At 37.5% G+C, this 18,328-nt stretch overlaps 1 protein-coding gene across 2 annotated transcripts in view; it reads left to right on the top strand.

Annotated features, from left to right (window-relative positions):
* Positions 1-14,006: 14,006 nt before the first annotated feature.
* The window catches only part of CELF2_1 (CUGBP Elav-like member 2), a gene marked incomplete at its 5' end in the record, with an annotated part of 40,172 nt that continues 35,850 nt past the window's right edge, over positions 14,007-18,328 (top strand). Inside the window, one exon of one of the 2 annotated variants that reach the window (XM_051210011.1) lies at positions 14,007-14,720. In XM_051210011.1, the coding sequence (XP_051075497.1) occupies positions 14,435-14,720 (286 nt within the window). The remainder of the gene's footprint in view (positions 14,721-18,328) is intronic. The other variant, XM_012939268.3, reaches the window with a different exon arrangement.

Below are 18,328 nucleotides of genomic sequence, written 5' to 3' on the forward strand. Positions count from 1 at the left end.
ATGTGACTCAAATAGAATGAATAGAATGGGCTGTCCGAAAGCTAGAATAAGGTATATGGCCTTAACATAATAACCGACACTACAGACCCGACAACATACCAGCTGAAGCACTGAAATCAGACATCGAAGCAACCACAAGCATGCTTTATCTTCTATTCAAAAAAATTTGGGAGGAGGAACAAGTGCCGATGGACTGGAAAGAAGGACACCTCACAATTGATTGATCACTGGGTGGTGATCAATCTCATGCTTGTCTAGTCCTTATTAGTGCAGATCGAATGCTATCGATCATGTTGCAATGTGGCCACCAGTCTAGGTGACTCGACACTGCGGGCACTATGTATTGAGATTAGATGGTGGTTGGAGGTAGTCAACAGGAAACCCTGGACCCGGGTTTCGTGCTACTTGGCACTCGTCAGCAAGGTGTACCTGTAATCTTGAGGGAACTGATGCTCCCTGGAGGATTCGATCTCGTGTCACCCAGCTTCACAGTCAGAGACGTTACCACTGAGCTATCCGAGCCGTGACTGACCTCCTGTAGGACTGAGATGTAATCACAATTGATTGATCACTGGGTGGTGATCAATCTCATGCTTGTCTAGTCCTTATTACATACCGACTGAATCACTGAAGTCAGACATCGAAGCAACCACAAGCATGTTTTATCTTCTATTCAAAAAGATTTGGGAGGAGGAACAAGTGCCGATGGACTGGAAAGAAGGACACCTCATCAAGATTCCAAAGAAAGGAAACCTGAGCAAATGTGAAAACTACAGAGGCATCACACTACTGTCAGTACCAGGAAAAGTCTTTAGCAGAGTGTTGCTGAACCGGATGAAAGATGCAGTAGACGCCCAAATTCGAGATCAACAAGCTGGATTCCGTAAGGATCGGTCGTGCACTGACCGAATTGCTACACTATGGATCATCGTCGAACAATCAGTTGAGTGGAACTCGTCACTATACATCAACTTCATTGATTATGAAAAGTCATTTGACAGTGTAGACAGGAGGACGTTATGGAAACTTCTTCGACACTACGGAGTTCCTGAGAAGATTGTCAATATTATCTGGAACTCATACAACGGACTACAATGCAAGGTCGTGGATGGAGAACAGCAGACAGATGCATTCCAAGTAAGGACCGGAGTCAGACAAGGCTGTCTACTCGATCCCTTCCTCTTCCTTCTGGTGGTCGACTGGATTATGAAGACCTCGACATCTGAGGGAAAACACGGAATACGATGGACAGCTCAGAACCAATTAGATGATTCGGACTTCGCATATGACCTAGCCCTCCTATCCCATACAAATGAACAAATGCAGATAAAGACAGCCAGTGTAGCAGCAGTCTCTGTATCAGTAGACCTCAACATACACAAGGGGAAAACCAAGGTCCTCAAATTCAAAGAGGAGAACAGCAATACAATCACTCTTGATGGCGAAACTCTGGAAGATGTAGAATCCTTCACATACTTGGGAAGCATAATCGATGAACAAGGAGGATCAGATGCAGACGTAAAGGCAAGGATTGGCAAAGCAAGGGTCGCATTCCTTCAATTGAAGAACATATGGAACTCAAAACAACTGACTGTCAACCAATATCAAAGTGAGAATCTTCAATAAGAACGTCAAGACAGTCAGTTCTGTTGTACGGAGCTGAAACTTGGAGAACTACTACAACCGTCATCAAGAAGGTACAAGTATTTATAAATAACTGTCTACGAAACATACTCAACATTCATTGGCCGGATACCATCAGCAACACCATGCTGTGGGAGAGAACAAACCAACTTCCAGATGAAGAGGAAATTAGGAAAAGACGATGGAAATGGATAGGAAATACATTACACAAATCACCAAACTGCATCACGAGGCAAGCCCTAACTGGGAGTCGTGAAGGGAAGAGGAGAAGAGAAAGTGCGAAGAACACATTACATCGGGAAATGGAAGCAGATATGAAAAGGATGAATAAGAGCTGGAAGGAGCTGGAAAGGATTGGCTGGGACAGTGTTGGATGGAGAATGCTGGTGAGCGGCCTATGCTCCTTCACGAGGAGTATCAGGCGTAAGTTAGTAAGTAAGTAAGTAAGTTATGTGTTACAGTCATTCACCTACTAACTTCAAGATAAATTGTCAGGTTCACAACTAACAGAATTCAAATGTGAGACACTTGTTATAGCTAATAATAAATGACACTATCTTAGTTTCATGAAATTCTGTATGCCATTAAATTCTAAGTTATAACGAGATCTAAAATGTTTGAGTTTGATCTCTAGAGAAATTGTAAATATTCATTACTTAAACTTACAATACTAAAATGAATTGTTTATTCATTGCTTCACAATATTTAATAATTGTTTAGTTGAAATCAATTCATAATGTATGCTCCTTCACGAGGAGTAACAGGCGTAAGTTATTAAGTAAGTAAGTTATGTGTTACAGATCTACATCAGTTATTGGAACTGATGTAAACAAGATAACATTAGACGTTTTCATTCTACCATGGGAATAATTCTCTGACGTACTTACTTGTAACTTCATCAAGGAATTAACCAAAATACTGAATGATTTATTATTTCAAAAAAGTATTATTCATTTAATTTTGTTGAATGAATAATTCTCCTTAAATGCTTAAATGTTTCATGCTGAGATTAGGTCAGGTAAACGAGATTGAAATATAGTTTCAGGTGATGCTACCAATGAAAACAACAAAACAGTTTAACATAATGTAAAGAAAAAAAAATACTTTTTATATGATCACACAAGGATACACATTTTAAAATGACAACAGGAAAGGTAATTTTATGTACATTAAAATTTTCTAGAATCCAACTTATTATCCGGTACTATTTCGTTGAAGCAATAAGTAACAAATTTAGATATAGAATTGCTTGTCAATTTGAGTTAGAATTGATCTATGTTGATGATGATAACAATGATGAATGAAATCGGAAGTATATTTAAATGTTGAAAAGATTTAAATGAGTATGTTTTCTCCTTGAATTTTAAATACAATTTGATTATTCTAGCATGAAAAATTGCTACAGTCCTGTCTCTTCCGAAATCCAAGAGAAACCTTACCTGATTATTCTGAAACTGAAACAAATAATCGAGATTACTATCAATGATGAAACTGAATGATTATCTCACAATATTACTTACTTATTACTTAATTACGCCTGTTACCCCTAATGGAGAATAAGCCACCGACTAGCATTCTCCAACACACTCTGTATTGGACCTTCTTTTCTAGTTCTATCTAATTGTTGTTCATTCTTCTCATGTCTATCTCCACTTCTCGGAGTAATGTGTTCTTTGGTCTTCCTCTTTTCCTTTGACCTTGAGGATTCCATGTGAGGTTTTGCCGCGTGACACAGTTAGGTGATTTCCTCAATGTATGTCCTATCCACTTCCAGTGTTTCTTCTCAATTTCTTTCTCCGTTGGGATCTGGTTTGTTCTCTTCTACAGTAGGTTGTTGTTGATAGCGTCTGGTCGACGGGTCCGAGGTATTTTGTGTAGACAACTGTCAATAAACTCTTGTATCTTCTGGATGATGACTTTTGTAGTTCTCTGAGTTCCCGCCCCATACTGTAGAACTGTCTTGACGATATTACAAACTGAATGAAATTCGAGATGTGAATCACCAGATATCAACTCATTAATCTAATAGCAGAGCGCTTGCTACGATGTCTAAAGACCTTAAGCTTAGTACCTCGTTGAGGATTGTAAATACACACAGTTCAGGGTTTCTCTAATAACATGGAACAGTTTATTGTTCACTCCTCACCAACGTTCAATGGTTATCTGTTTAAAGTTAATCCATAATTAAAACAATCAGGAAAATTAAATTTTAACAGACTCTTCTTCCAAATATTTCACTGTTTAGTTTTGTGTTTTTTCATCATCTGACTTATCTACTAAAAATAAATGTCATCAGTTAGAAAGTTAACCATAACGCACTTCAAGAAATAATATCTAGGCGAAAACTAATTTCCAGTATGGGATTGTAGCGACTGATGAGTTTTTGAGATCATGAATCGACAAAGGTTAGACCACTACTGAAAACCTGTAAGTACTAAATGGCCACTTTGTTCTAGTATGAGACTCCTCGGCAGTAATCACCCACAATCCCGCACATGGGACTCGAACACAGGGCCTATAGGTCTCGCACGCAAACGCTTAATCTCTAGACCACTGATCCGGCTAACGTCTAACTTCAACCAATCCCAAATTCTCGGTCGATCTGAAGAAACTTGAGATTTGATCGACTGTATAGTTATATGCGTTAGAAATAGGGCACAAAATCCACTTAGAAGGGACTGAAATAATTTAGCAAAGGTTTTGAGCACATAAATAAAGATTGGCATCAGAAGTTATATATATATATATATATATGGGCTAATAAGAACAGTCTGAACAGGAAAGATGGTATTCAATTAACTATTACATGGTAAATATCCATTAACAAGTAATTAGACCCTAAGTCTATCCAACTTTTTTACTTCACATGCATCGTTATTCTGACAGGAATTAATTGGGATATTTTAGCATTACAATCATGTACTGGATGATTCTCATTTTACATACATATCGATGTTTAAAAAACATTCTCAATTTGCACTTTTATTTTCACTTTTAATAAAAACAAATTAACACCGAATGTCAGCTATTAAAGGTTCAAACTTGCACATACATACACACACACACACAGTCAATCATAAATTCACATGGTCAACTCTTCACATGATTCACATGTAACTAGCACAAGTTATCCTACTTACCACAGTTAACATCTGAATATGATTGGATTAGCGCAGAAAAGATGTGATTCAATTGTTAAACGCTATATATTTCTTTGATAATTTTGGTGTATAGATTGATATTATGAATGGATGAATGTTAGACCACTGAAAACTTGAAGGCACTGAATGGCCGTTTCGTCCTAGTGTTGGACTCCTCAGAAGTGCACGGTAATGGTCTAACATTCATCCATTCATGTTATCAATACATTTTAGTAAATAATAATACAGTTTCTTCATAACTTTATGTATATATAATTTGTGAGTTTAATCACTTCAACTCGTATACAATGAATTCTCTTGAAGTAAAAAAATCTGTTCTCATTAATTTAGAAGACATGACCTTGAGGATTCCGTGTGAGGGTTTGCCTTGTGACAAAGTTAGGTGATTTCCTCAATGTATGTTCTATCCACTTCCAGTGCTTCTTCCTGATTTCTTTCTCCGTTGGGATCTGGTTTCTTCTCTCACACAGTAGGTTGTTGCTGATAGTGTCTGATCAACAGATCTGAAGTATTTTGTGTAGAAAACTGTATCTCCTGCTTCCCTCCAAATGTTGACGTCTTCATGATGCAGTCGATCATCAATTGTCCTCCATGCACGATTTTGCAGTTTAATCCATCATTGGAATTCCGTATGATATTGATTATCTTCCGAGACACGCGGTAGTATCGAAGAAGCTTCCATAGTGTTATCCTGTCCACTCTATCAAATGATTTCTCGTAGTTAATGAATTTGATGTAGAGTGATTAATTCCACTCATTTGATTGCTCCACAATGACCTGTGATGTTGCGGTTTTGTGTGTACACGATCGATCCTTATGGAATCCAGACTGTTGGGCTCGAAATTGAGCGTCTACAGAGTCCCTCATCCTGTTTAACAATACCCTGTTGAAGGATTTTCCTGGTATTGAGAGAAGTGTGATGCCTCTGTAGTTATCACACTTGCTGAGATCGCCTTTATTTGGTATTTTGACCATAAGTCCTTCTTTTCAGTCTGTTGGTACTTGTTCCTCATCCCAAATCTTTCTGAAGAGAATGTGGAGTATCATTGCAGTTACTGCTAAAAAAACGCTAACCAGAAAAATAATTCATACACACATATGTTACATTAATTCCGTAATGATTAATCAAATTTTCTTTCACAATTGATTGATCACTGGGTGGTGATCAATCTCATGCTTGTCTAGTCCTTATTAGTGCAGATCGAATGCTATCGATCATGTTGCAATGTGGCCACCAGTCTAGGTGACTCGACACTGCGGGCACTATGTATTGAGATTTAGATGGTGGTTGGAGGTAGTCAACAGGAAACCCTGGTCCCGGGTTTCGTGCTACTTGGCACTCGTCAGCAAGGTGTACCTGTAATCTTGAGGGAACTGATGCTCCCTGGAGGATTCGATCTCGTGTCACCCAGCTTCACAGTCAGAGACGTTACCACTGAGCTATCCGAGCCGTGACTAACCTCTTGTAGGATCGAATCCGCCAGGGAGCATCAGTTCCCTCAAGATTACAGGTACACCTTGCTGACGAGTGCCAAGTAGCACGAAACCCGGGTCCAGGGTTTCCTGTTGACTACCTCCAACCACCATCTAAATCTCAAATTTTCTTTCAAAAGTCAAACACGAATTTCCAGTTATAGCGATTGGTGTATGGCTTTGATGTACTAATCAAGAAGTTGAATTAATCAGAAGTACATCTAGTTAGTATATTCAAAATGTTATGACAAATAACCATTAGCTGTGATTGTGTTTTTTTTAGTTCAAACTTGATAATATCACATTTATAGCATAACATTGATGAATCACACAAAAATATCTTATAACTGGGCAGCTCAGTACGCATGTTAATTCAAAGAACAAATCCTATTAAGTCAAGTTGAGACATTTATTATTATGAGAATTTCTGTAAACAATGATAAGTTTTAAATCATCTATTGCCGACCGTGGCTGCTACCTTGACGTGGTCGTCGGGCTTGCCTATCGTAATGAACCAATCGAGCTATACTGACCGAAACAATTGTTCCTCAAGGTCCTACAATACCAGACAGCTCGGTTGAAGAACGGTAAGACTAAAAGCAACAAATCCGAGGTCCTAATCGTACCGCTGACTGTACAGAGTGTTTCTTGGCAAACGGCATAGCAGCGCCGCTGCCTTCCCACAAGGAGGGGTGCGGTTAGAAAAGGTCGACCCTAAGAATGCACATCTCGACTTATCTCACGGATTCCCGTCTCTGGAGGTAAGGTAAGGTCCCAACAAATACGGAGCTAGCACAAAAACTACTCACAAAAAGACCGTGTATTACCGACCTCAAGCAGTTGTCCCTTGGGCACTGCAGTCACTCTCTCAGGTCACTAAAACCAGTCCTAACCCGATTTCCTTCTCAGGTACCTGCAGAAGAACCCTTCCTCTGTGTGGGCAACCGGGATGTGTCAATCGCTTTCATATATCTAACGGCGCCCAAGATCACTGTATTCATGACCAACCTCCCTCTTCAATTCCTATTATTCCTCTTACATCGGCTTTCGATTCTAAACTTTTTCTTTTGGTTTCCTCTTCAAGTGTCACCACGGCCAACTATTCTAGTGCTCGAAACACTGTCCCAGGTCTACTGAAACCTTTCTCCAAACTACATATTGGAGTCCTCATCGTACTCACCCTATGTCAAATCGGCCAGTAGGCATCCTGGGCTAAAACTCTAGAATCTCACACTATTGATGTACGCCGTATCTCTGAAACACGCATACAGGATCCTAATGTAATTCTTCACTTGACTCCACCCCGCCAAAACGGGGAGCCGACGTAATACATCCTCCGGTTATCTGGCGAGCCGATAGTTATTCCTCTTAGACTGTTAGGCGTAGGTATAGCACTAAGTACGAGGGCAGAACAAGCAGTATTAGAATAGATCCCTGTGGCGTCCGTCAAGGCTTTCCACAATCTCCATTTTTGTTTAACTTGATCATATACCTACTGCTGGAAATAACGTTCTCGTCGACTGAATATTCGGGCATTGACCTCCTACCAGGAGGTCCACTTATCGACTTAGAACACGCAGATGATATAGTCCTGTTTGGTGAAGACGCTGATAAAATGCAAACCTTTTTGGTAGCACTAAGCAACAACGCCAGAATGTTTGGGATGCGTTTCTCCCCCCTCTAAATGCGAGTTGTTGCTCCGAGACTGGCCTGCTGATAGACTCATTTGTTTGTATAATTTGTATATAGAAAGTGGACACTTGTTACATTTAATGTCACCATTTTTTTCTCTTTATGATGAAAATAAACATTCTTCCTTAGAAGTTGAAACGTTTTGTGCATTATACAAATGTATTTGTGTAGTGGATTTTTTGTGATGGAAAACAAAAGACATCTGTGATTACATTTTGAGTAAAAATTCGAAAACAGTTTCCTAGGTTCTTATCGACTTGTCACTACATTACATTGATTATTAAGATATACTTTCAATCTTGATGGAAATAATACTCTCTGTAAGGTATGAATTAGTCAAACCCAATACCATCATTGTTCAAACCCCATCCCATATATTACTTACTTACTTACTAACTTACGCCTGATACTCCTCGTGAAGGAGCATAGGCCGCTCACCAGCATTCTCCATCCAACACTGTCCCAGCCAATCCTTTCCAGCTCCTTCCAGCTCTTATTCATCCTTTTCATATCTGCTTCCATTTCCCGATGTAATGTGTTCTTCGCACTTTCTCTTCTCCTCTTCCCTTCACGACTCCCAGTTAGGGCTTGCCTCGTGATGCAGTTTGGTGATTTGTGTAATGTATTTCCTATCCATTTCCATCGTCTTTTCCTAATTTCCTCTTCATCTGGAAGTTGGTTTGTTCTCTCCCACAGCATGGTGTTGCTGATGGTATCCGGCCAATGAATGTTGAGTATGTTTCGTAGACAGTTATTTATAAATACTTGTACCTTCTTGATGACGGTTGTAGTAGTTCTCCAAGTTTCAGCTCCGTACAACAGAACTGACTGTCTTGACGTTCTTATTGAAGATTCTCACTTTGATATTGGTTGACAGTCAGTTGTTTTGAGTTCCATATGTTTTTTTGTTTCCTAATATTGATTGAATTTACTCAACCATGTAACAATATGTCTATTAATCTACCTCATTTCAATTTGTTTTGTTAAGTTAGATAGTTTAACATAGAAAACAGGAAGTTCTATTTCATATTGGTTAATATTCGTTTACATAACGTATCTGTAATTTTGATAGAAAGGATACACCCAATGGAATTCGAATTGCTTTCGTCCTCTTTCCAATGTCTTATATATATTTTTGTGTTGTTTTTTTTCTTTCTTTCAAAAATACTCCTATTTATTGTTATGATCATTTAACCATATCATAAACATTTATTCACTTTTTATTTAACCTACAGTATGTTATCTCCCATTTTTAACCATTTATACCTTTTGTAGTCATGGTTGATTTAAGTAAGGACATGTACTTTTCCTGTCATATTTATAATATAAGTACACGTGCTGGAAATACCTGCTTATTTATTTATTTAGCCATTATTTCTTTGAACTGTTGTTTATACATGGGAAATCTTTTTTGCTTATAATCAATGGTATACCCTTATTTCATCATATGTTAGTAATCAATAACCATTGAGTTTGTCACCGCCTTCATTCATTATTATTCTTAAAAGTTTATTGACAATGATATGCACTTTTAGTTTGTTCAGTTTTGTCCGCCAAGGTCACATAATGACTTGAACTTTGCTGAAAACAACTTCAATGTGTATTCGTTATAGATGGATTATAGTTGAGGTAAAATTTCAAAAACTAAAAAGCACTGAATATCTGTTTCGTCCTATTCTAGGTCTCTTCGGTGGTGCTTGCACAGACACAATTTGACACGGCATCTTTAGATCTCACAATAAACGCTTAATCATCAAAACTATCGGATCGGTTTCTAATGCTATGATCCTAACATCAATTAATTTGCTATATAAGGCAACGATTAGGTGCATTCATCTATTTTTTTTATTTAAACATATAAACATAGGCACAACGGGGCACCAAAATATATGTGCGCCGATCAATAAAATTGAGGTTGTGAAGGGATAGAGAAACGGAGGTGAGCATAATAAAAAGGAGAATCAAAATGAAAAGAAGTTAGTGTGTGAGAATAATAATAATAATAGGGGGAGGAGGGACAGTTCAGTTAAGAAAAATACAATCAGAAAGGATTGTTTCAGTGAAAGAACTTTCTCTCACTCAGATGAAGAAAGTAAAAGAAAGTTACATCGGGATTGCGACTGGCTTCTATTCTGAGCCATAATTTCTGATGTCTAAAAAAACTGAGATGTACCATCTCTATGATTCCAACCAGGAAGTCGTAAAGCCGTAGTTATGGTTCGTGATCGACAGCCTTCAGCTACGGTTCCCCATTAAAACCAACAAGATCAGCATCAATGTCGAAAATCTTCAAAACTATTTATTTTAGAAAGTGTTTTTTTACCGCTATACATGATTTCAACTCGTCTTTCAACTTCTTTGGTAGATATCAATGTGAGGTTGTGGAGATTGAGATCATGAATCGATCAGTGTTAGACCACCATTCAAAACCTGGAAGCACTGGACGACTCTTCAACGGTAATCATCTACGATCCCGCACATAGGACCTATCAGTCTCACGCGTGAGCGCTTAATCTCTAGACCACTGATCCGGCATCCAACGGTATTAACGTCTAACTTCGTCCAGTACACAAAAGTAAGACACTAACACCGTTGGATGCCGGATCAGTGGTCTAGCGATTAAGCGTTCGCGTGTGAGACCGATAGGTCCTGTGTTTGAGTCCCATGTGCGCAGTCGTAGATGATTACTGCTGAGGAGTCCCATACTATGACGAAGTGGCCGTCCAGTGGTTCCAGGTTTTCCATGGTGGTCTAGTTTCAATTGAATCATGATCTCAACTATTAAAATTACTACAATATCCACGAAAACCCCTTCTGATATTAAAAATATCTGTGTGAAAAACGGCTACGTCTATTATGGTTCCCGGTTGGGTTGAGTTAATTGCAAATCAAAGAACAGTTGAGCTATTCTAATACGAACAGTCCCATTGAGGACTCGATAATGGCAGCTGGCAAAAAACACTTCAACAGTTCCCTGCTAACACAAGACGAGAACGAAATGTAAGAAAAAAGATAATATTCTAACAGAACAACCTGAAATGTTACGATTTTGTACATATATTGGCGAAAACATAAATTTTAATCATGTGGAAAGGTAAGCGAATTAAAAGTAATGGCAACCAATCACAAAAGGGTATGCCAAAAAATTGAACTAGAAAAAAAGCAATCACTGGCGGTTAGCGTTCCTGGTTGGATTTTAATACAATTAATCCCGTAGTAGTAGTCTTAGTGGAACTATATTCAACAATCGTTAGTTTTCTTTGCTTAATATTCATTTCATTCCTGTCTACTTAACATAATGAAAAAGAATGATCATAAATGCTCCTTCTTGCCTTCGCTCTCCTTTACCTCAAAAAAGGAAAAAAAATGATTACCCCCCGGCAATTTCATCAAAAAAAAATGTTCAGTGAATCGACCAACTATCATAAAATAGACTTCAGAAATTAGGAAATGAATAATTCTACCACATATGAACAATTTCATGCATATAGTTCCTTTTGAAAAAGTTCGAAAAGAATAAAAACTAAGATTTTAGCTAGAATTTTTGTTAGACCACCATTGAGAACCTGGAAGCACTGGGCGCCGTTTCGTCGTATTGTGGGACTCTTTAGCAGTGCGCATCCACGATCCCGCACCTAAGGGATTCGAACCCAGGACCTTCAGTCTCGCGCGCGAATGCTCACTAGTGACTAGCTTCGTGAGGAAATTCTCGGAGTTCTGGTGAGAAGCCGTGACCAGTGGAGCTAATCCGTGTCGGGTAGGTATAGGTGTCTACAATGGAAGATGGTCGCGCAACTTCGTGGATTGGTTGGGGTTAGACATCAACACCATTGGATGCCGGCTCAGTGGTCCAGTAGGTTAAGCGTTCGCGCGCAAGACTGAAGGCCATGGGTTCGAATCCCTTAGGTGCGGGATCGTGGATGCGCACTGTCAAGGAGTCCCACAATATGACGAAACGGCCGTCCAGTGCTTCCAGGTTTTCAATGGCGGTCTAACATCAATCGGTTCATGATCTCAATAAAAAACTTAACAATCTCCACAACCCCTAAACTGAGAATCTTTGTTCTTGCTCTTTTCGAATTAATACATATGATAAACTATCATGTCATAGGGTAGTGTGGTCACACATATATATGAAGAATACTTAAACTAATCAAGAAAGTTTGCGATTAAATGATTGTAATGATGTAGATTACATAATGAAACACAATAAGTCAAAAGTAAACTATGATATCATAATTACTAATAAAAAATAGTTTACCAAGTTACTAATGGGATATGAATAATTGCTAGACAATTGTGAAGAAATTCTAATAGATTAATTGTTTTGAAGCTTATGTGTTAATGCTTAGGAACAACACTGAAGGTTTTATATATAGTTTATCTGCATGAAGAACAAGTGTAGGCTACGAATATTTCTCACTATCCTAAAGGTTATTTGATTTAAATCTTCGATTATTAGTAAGGGTTACTGATCTCCCATTATTTATATTCTTGACTTTAATTGTTCGTGTCTTCTTCCTATACGTGTATCTTCAGTGATTGTTTTGACATACTATTATGTCACAAGTCTTAGTTATGTGGCTACCAGTGGAGTCCAGGACGAGAGTTTTACTTCGTTTGTAACTTATCAGTTGGATGTACCTGCAAACACTGTCGGTGTTCACTCGAACCAAACACTCTCAGCTTTAAATCTCATGTTATCCACTGGTACATTCAACAGACGACTCCAAAACAGGACAAAATGGGCGTCCTGGATTCCACTACAAGCAACAGTGCGTTTGTTGTGTAAAACTGGTGTAAACATAGCTATATCAAGACAATTAGGACAGAATACATATATGCCAACAAAGACCAAACAAAATTCTATCGTAAATACCATTTGTAGTGTGATCCAAGCACTAATTAATGATTATAAAGCTCGTGCCTATTTGTAATGGTTGATTGAATCTTTCCATTGATGTTTAGAACTGCAATTGGCCATTCTGATTTTTGACATATATGCATTCTGTGTGGATTGCCTCGAAATTACCATTAAGTCACAAGCATGATATGCAAGAATAGACGGTAGCTAGCAGTGGAATCCAGAGGCGCGTTTCGTCCTATTTGGGACTCGTCGTCTAGATGTATCTACATTCCAGAGTTGATGTTTGCTCTGGGACTCCAATTGAGATTACTGAGATTTGCAGCGATTTTATTTTATGCGTACTGGCACTCGTCAAGTAGAACCACGTAGTGAGCAACAGTCTTGTCCCACTATGGGACTCATCAGCAGCAGTAAGCACACAGCCACGACAGAGACCGAACCCGTAACTTCCTGTCACGGTAGTGATGTCCCAATATTTAGACGATTGAATCGTAATCTAGTGATTAGAACTGCCAATTCTAGTCAACTCATGCTATAGTGCTGTTGGGGAGCCCTTGAATTGAGTCTAATTACTATGGTAAATCGTTACAAGTTACTCCGTATGCCAAATGACTCAGGTACTGTTCATACCATTATCACCAGCATTCGAATTAATGGTTGAAATACGAAAAGTTGCGGACACTTTTTTAGTAATGATAATAATAACGCTTTATTACCAGAGAAGTAAACTACACTGTATACCTTTCAAACAATGAAGTGGCTGCTACTAAGCTCCCAGGAATATAATAAACGTGTACACTTTTTTTCGTGGTTCATATAAATGTTCAAAATAGGCGATGGACAAGGCTGGTAATAACAAACTCAAATCCTCTGACAGGTAGTGAAAAGCAGTTGTTTATATAAAACGAAGCATAGCACCATTGGTGGTTAACCTACAAATACACGTTAACTCCATTCAACATAGTACAGCCCAGACTGAAGACCACATTCGTGAGTCAATTCTTATGGAGAATCGTGCAAATTATCATTTGACCGTACATGCTAATCCAGACTAACCAATAGAAATAATGGGCGTTACCATGACATTCACAATCCAGTTTTAACCAATTAAAACTCAATGTGAGCTATTCGGATACGGAATGAACAATGAAGACACGCATTTAACTGAAGGCTTTCCTTTGAGCTAGGGGAGTGGGTCAGATAATATGGGTAACGAATCAAAATTTAGAGTTGAGATACATGTTGTGCTATCATCCTGTCTGACTGTATATTGTATGTGTATCAATATATGTCATGTATATATATTGACTGTGTGATTGTTTGCATGTGATTGTTATCTGTCTGTTACATGTGTACATGTGATTGGGACAGTCAATTTGGCCTGTGAGAATTGTTAGCTTTATTATTATTGTCCTGACCAAAGAATTTTTTGGGCGTGAAATTCTGAGGTTTTTTTTGCGTCACCAAAGTGGTTTTTTTTGCTGCTTTCGCTTCTGCGACATTTATTTGTCGCTTCAAAATCTCATCTCAGGAGTAATCAATCATTACAACTAAGTCGTGAATTAACAAAATAAATTAGGATTAATTAATCTATACAATGATGATGATGTTGGATCATCATTCCACTGAACATCATAATGGTTTAGATCCGAAATCCGATACAGATATTGGGATAGTTAATTCTAACATATTATGTGAATCTAGACGACCAAATTCTAATATTCCTAAAGTAAATGGAGATTTCACACATAATACTTTTCATTCTTCACCAACATATCTTTATCCACTTGATCGACATTCCGCTCCAGCATCCACAAATAAATCAATCTCACGTCAAATAACACCGAATGATTCATGCCATGAAAGTACTTTACGTTTGCACGGTAAGTCATTGTTTCCATTTTATTTTTATGGGACGATATATATATATCAAAAGAACATTCAATAAAACGACTAATTTTTAGTGTTGCTATGACTAACTGTTTGACTGAATCATTGAAATACTGGGTACACTTTTGAATATATTCGAATGTAGTTTATTATATTTTGTGTTTATAGTAACAAAATTATTCCTAAATATCAACTGTCACCATTACGTTCTATGCGACACTTAACTACCAGAGTTGTTCACTAGAGATCTTACAAAGTTCTTCGTCGTTCATAACTGATTAACTTTAGATTATCTCTAACCTTCAAGTAACCAATATGGGACATAACCTATTATATAGAGATGTAATTCATCAATGAATGACCAACTAGTTGATACACTAATTCGTTCTGGAAATGAAGGTGTCTATATTAAATGTATATCGGCAGCTATCAGTTAAATCTTTCACTTTTCAACCATTGAATCCCCTACCATCAACTCTCACATCTAGAATGTTTACTTGAATCCACTTATATTCATCTGCATCTGATTATAGTAACTATGTTTCATCATAAAATGTTTACAGTAACTGTGTACCATTCTCTATCATAGTCTGTGAATTCACTGATCTATTACTATTCACTTATAGACAATATGTTTCATGTATCTGACTGAGCTGATACACATCACATAATTATAGTGGGAGCAACTAACTTAACATAAAAATGACAGTTTCTTAGATGAAGGGATAAATGCCAGGAAATATGAAATAAATCCAAGATAAAGCAACTTCATTTATACCAATTTCAAAAGACAATTGAATACATTTGCCGTGGTGTATAGATTACTGAAGTGATATGTGTATTCCGTATATCTCCAAACTAAAAAAGAGAAACATTCACCGGTTAGTGTGTTTACTTGTACAATCGATTCATTGTATGTTTGTCTTTGGATGAAATTTTAACATGCTTAAAAAGTTTTCAGTTCTTTTCTTTTTATAATCATGTTCTTTGCCTTATTCTCACAAGCAAAGGAAATGTAGGTTACAATCGTGTACATAAATCTGTAGGTGATAATGGAGTTAAATAAATTAGAAATTCTGATAGATCATGTGTGTTTCGGTTAACAATGCATGATCTATGTAAATAATGAAGTAACTTTTACAGGGAAAAATATACATTTCCTGGATAATAAATTGTTACCAAGACTCAAAAATGCTAATATAACTAGGTATTGATTTTTTGTGCGCATGTGTGTGTGTGTGTTGTCGATATGGTCACTGATTGATGAAAACAAAATTTGTAATTAATGTTTTTACTCACTTTCAATCTCATATTTCAGTTTATTACTGTTAAGATATTTGCTGTTATATTAGGAGCGATCAGTTTTTTCAGAATGACATTACATCGATACTTTGAAGTTGTCTGGGATGCATGCTTTGAATTTATTAGTTTATTAAATGTCCGGCGCTTTAACCGGGTTGGTGGACATGGAGAGTTGGAAAACCCTGATTCCAAACCAATTGTCCACATGAGCTCCAGGATCCTGAAGGAACAAATGGAGTATGAACCGATCGTTGGTCACCGGCTACCATGGGACTGTATCTCCTTACGATGCTCCACTGCCTTGTGGATCAGACCGCCAGGTCGAAGGCTCCAGATGTGGCCCTCTAAGAAAACCACCCGCTTCGGTTTGAGCTCCCGAGCAGTATCACAGCCCTCACACATATCAAATGAGATCTGTGTGGTGCATATATATTTGGTGCCTCTTTGTACCAATATCTACGTGTTAAATAAATAGTTTATTAAATATGATCATAGTTGGTTACTTGTACATACTGAAATGTATACAGTTTGTTATTTTTGCTTCTATGTTGTAGTTCCTGTATTCACAACCGTTAAATTATGCCTCATAACTCCACTTCGGGGCTAGGTGGTTTCAGGTAGTTGTCATTAAACAATGTATATGTGGTTTGATGCTACTTGATATTCGTCACCATAGCGTACCTGAAATGTTAAAGTAAATTATGTTCTTAATGCAATTCTTAGCCTTGTCATTCAGTTTTACATTTTGAGACGTTGCTATTATGATATTCTTCCAACGAATGACTTATTATAAGGCTAAGGTATTAAGACTGATTGGTCACTAGCTCTACTCCAGTTGTGTATGACCAATTAACTGGTTATTTTATGATAAATGTACAAATGCTGTTACTTGATAGTTCTGATTTGTGTGTTTGTGTGACAAGTATCAGTTATTGGTTGTTAGTATATACGCAATATTATAAGTCAGTCAGTCGGTCGGCTTAAACTGAAATCCTAATCAAGTTTATTTGAATATAGCTTGTAGTTCGTTTGTCACTTCTGCTTGGTTTTTTTTCAAGCTCTAACTTCATACCTGTTTTGCATCCATAATTCTTTTTTAGACTCGATTTTTCTTAGTCGATAATCGTAATCAGTTTCAGTTTGCATTAGTTCAGTAACATACCGATAGTATAATAGTAGTTCTCTATCAATGCTAACCGGTGTTGGAGATGGTTGGAAGAAAGTTAGGGGTGGCCAAACCAAAACGTGGCATCAGTGCTTGAAATCACTAACTTTTAATCTGAGCCATGTTGGTAGATGCAGACTACTTTGTTGTGGTCCGCGTGACTATCGTATCCAATGGTTAGAGACGCTTGGTGACATGGCTCAGAATCGATCCCTTAAACTGTGAGATTAAAATCGCTTCATATCCTTCTTTCTACCAACTAATTCTTTCTTCCTGTACTATATCCTTACATTTAATCTTTCTTTTATATATTACCACCTTTGAATTAACACTGCTTTTATGAATCCGTTGTTCATCTTGTTGTGTTAATGAGGTATGGCAACTTTAACCGATGCATATATGTGCCTGGTCCTACGTTGTAGCTGACTGACTGATCAATGTAATTTATTAGTTTTAATGATTACATTCTATTCTCATGGTTTATTCCATGCATTCAACAAAAAATGTTGAAGAACATAATAATAATCTCAGCAATAGAATTTAAGACTAGGATAGGCCATAGAAAAACGTGATAACAATCCATTCTATTGATTGACTGCTGATTTGAACTAGGTTGTTAAATATATTCTACTTGCTTAGGGTCTGCGATGATTGCTATATATGGCTAAAGACGTTAAGCGACATTGCTGGGAATCAGTCTCAATTGGGGGGGGGGATGCATTTACTCTTTTTCTTCCCTTAGATGCCTTGTGTTCAAAATGGTCTTGCGTCATTCCACAAATTCACTCACTGATCCTACTACTACTACTTTGATATATATCTTGTTAATGTCATTCCTCTATTCTAATTTAGTACATCAATGTAGACCGGTGCACATATGTACCATGTTCTACGTGGTTCCTTATAATCTGGCTGATAATGATTGAGAATCGACTAATTTGTCATGAGTTATTTTCATTTACTCACTTTTTTTACTCATATTTCAATGTTTGGTTTTACACCTTTTGACGTAGTCCTAGTGATGAGTTTCTCAGCAACTTTCGTTTCCTATTGAAGAATTATGATTCAACTATATTTATGAAAGTTCCATGTGCTTAGTGGAATGGAGTCTCCTATATTCCAATGACATCATTT

Source organism: Schistosoma haematobium, chromosome 1 (genome assembly GCF_000699445.3).
Source record: "Schistosoma haematobium chromosome 1, whole genome shotgun sequence".
Taxonomy (NCBI): domain Eukaryota; kingdom Metazoa; phylum Platyhelminthes; class Trematoda; order Strigeidida; family Schistosomatidae; genus Schistosoma; species Schistosoma haematobium.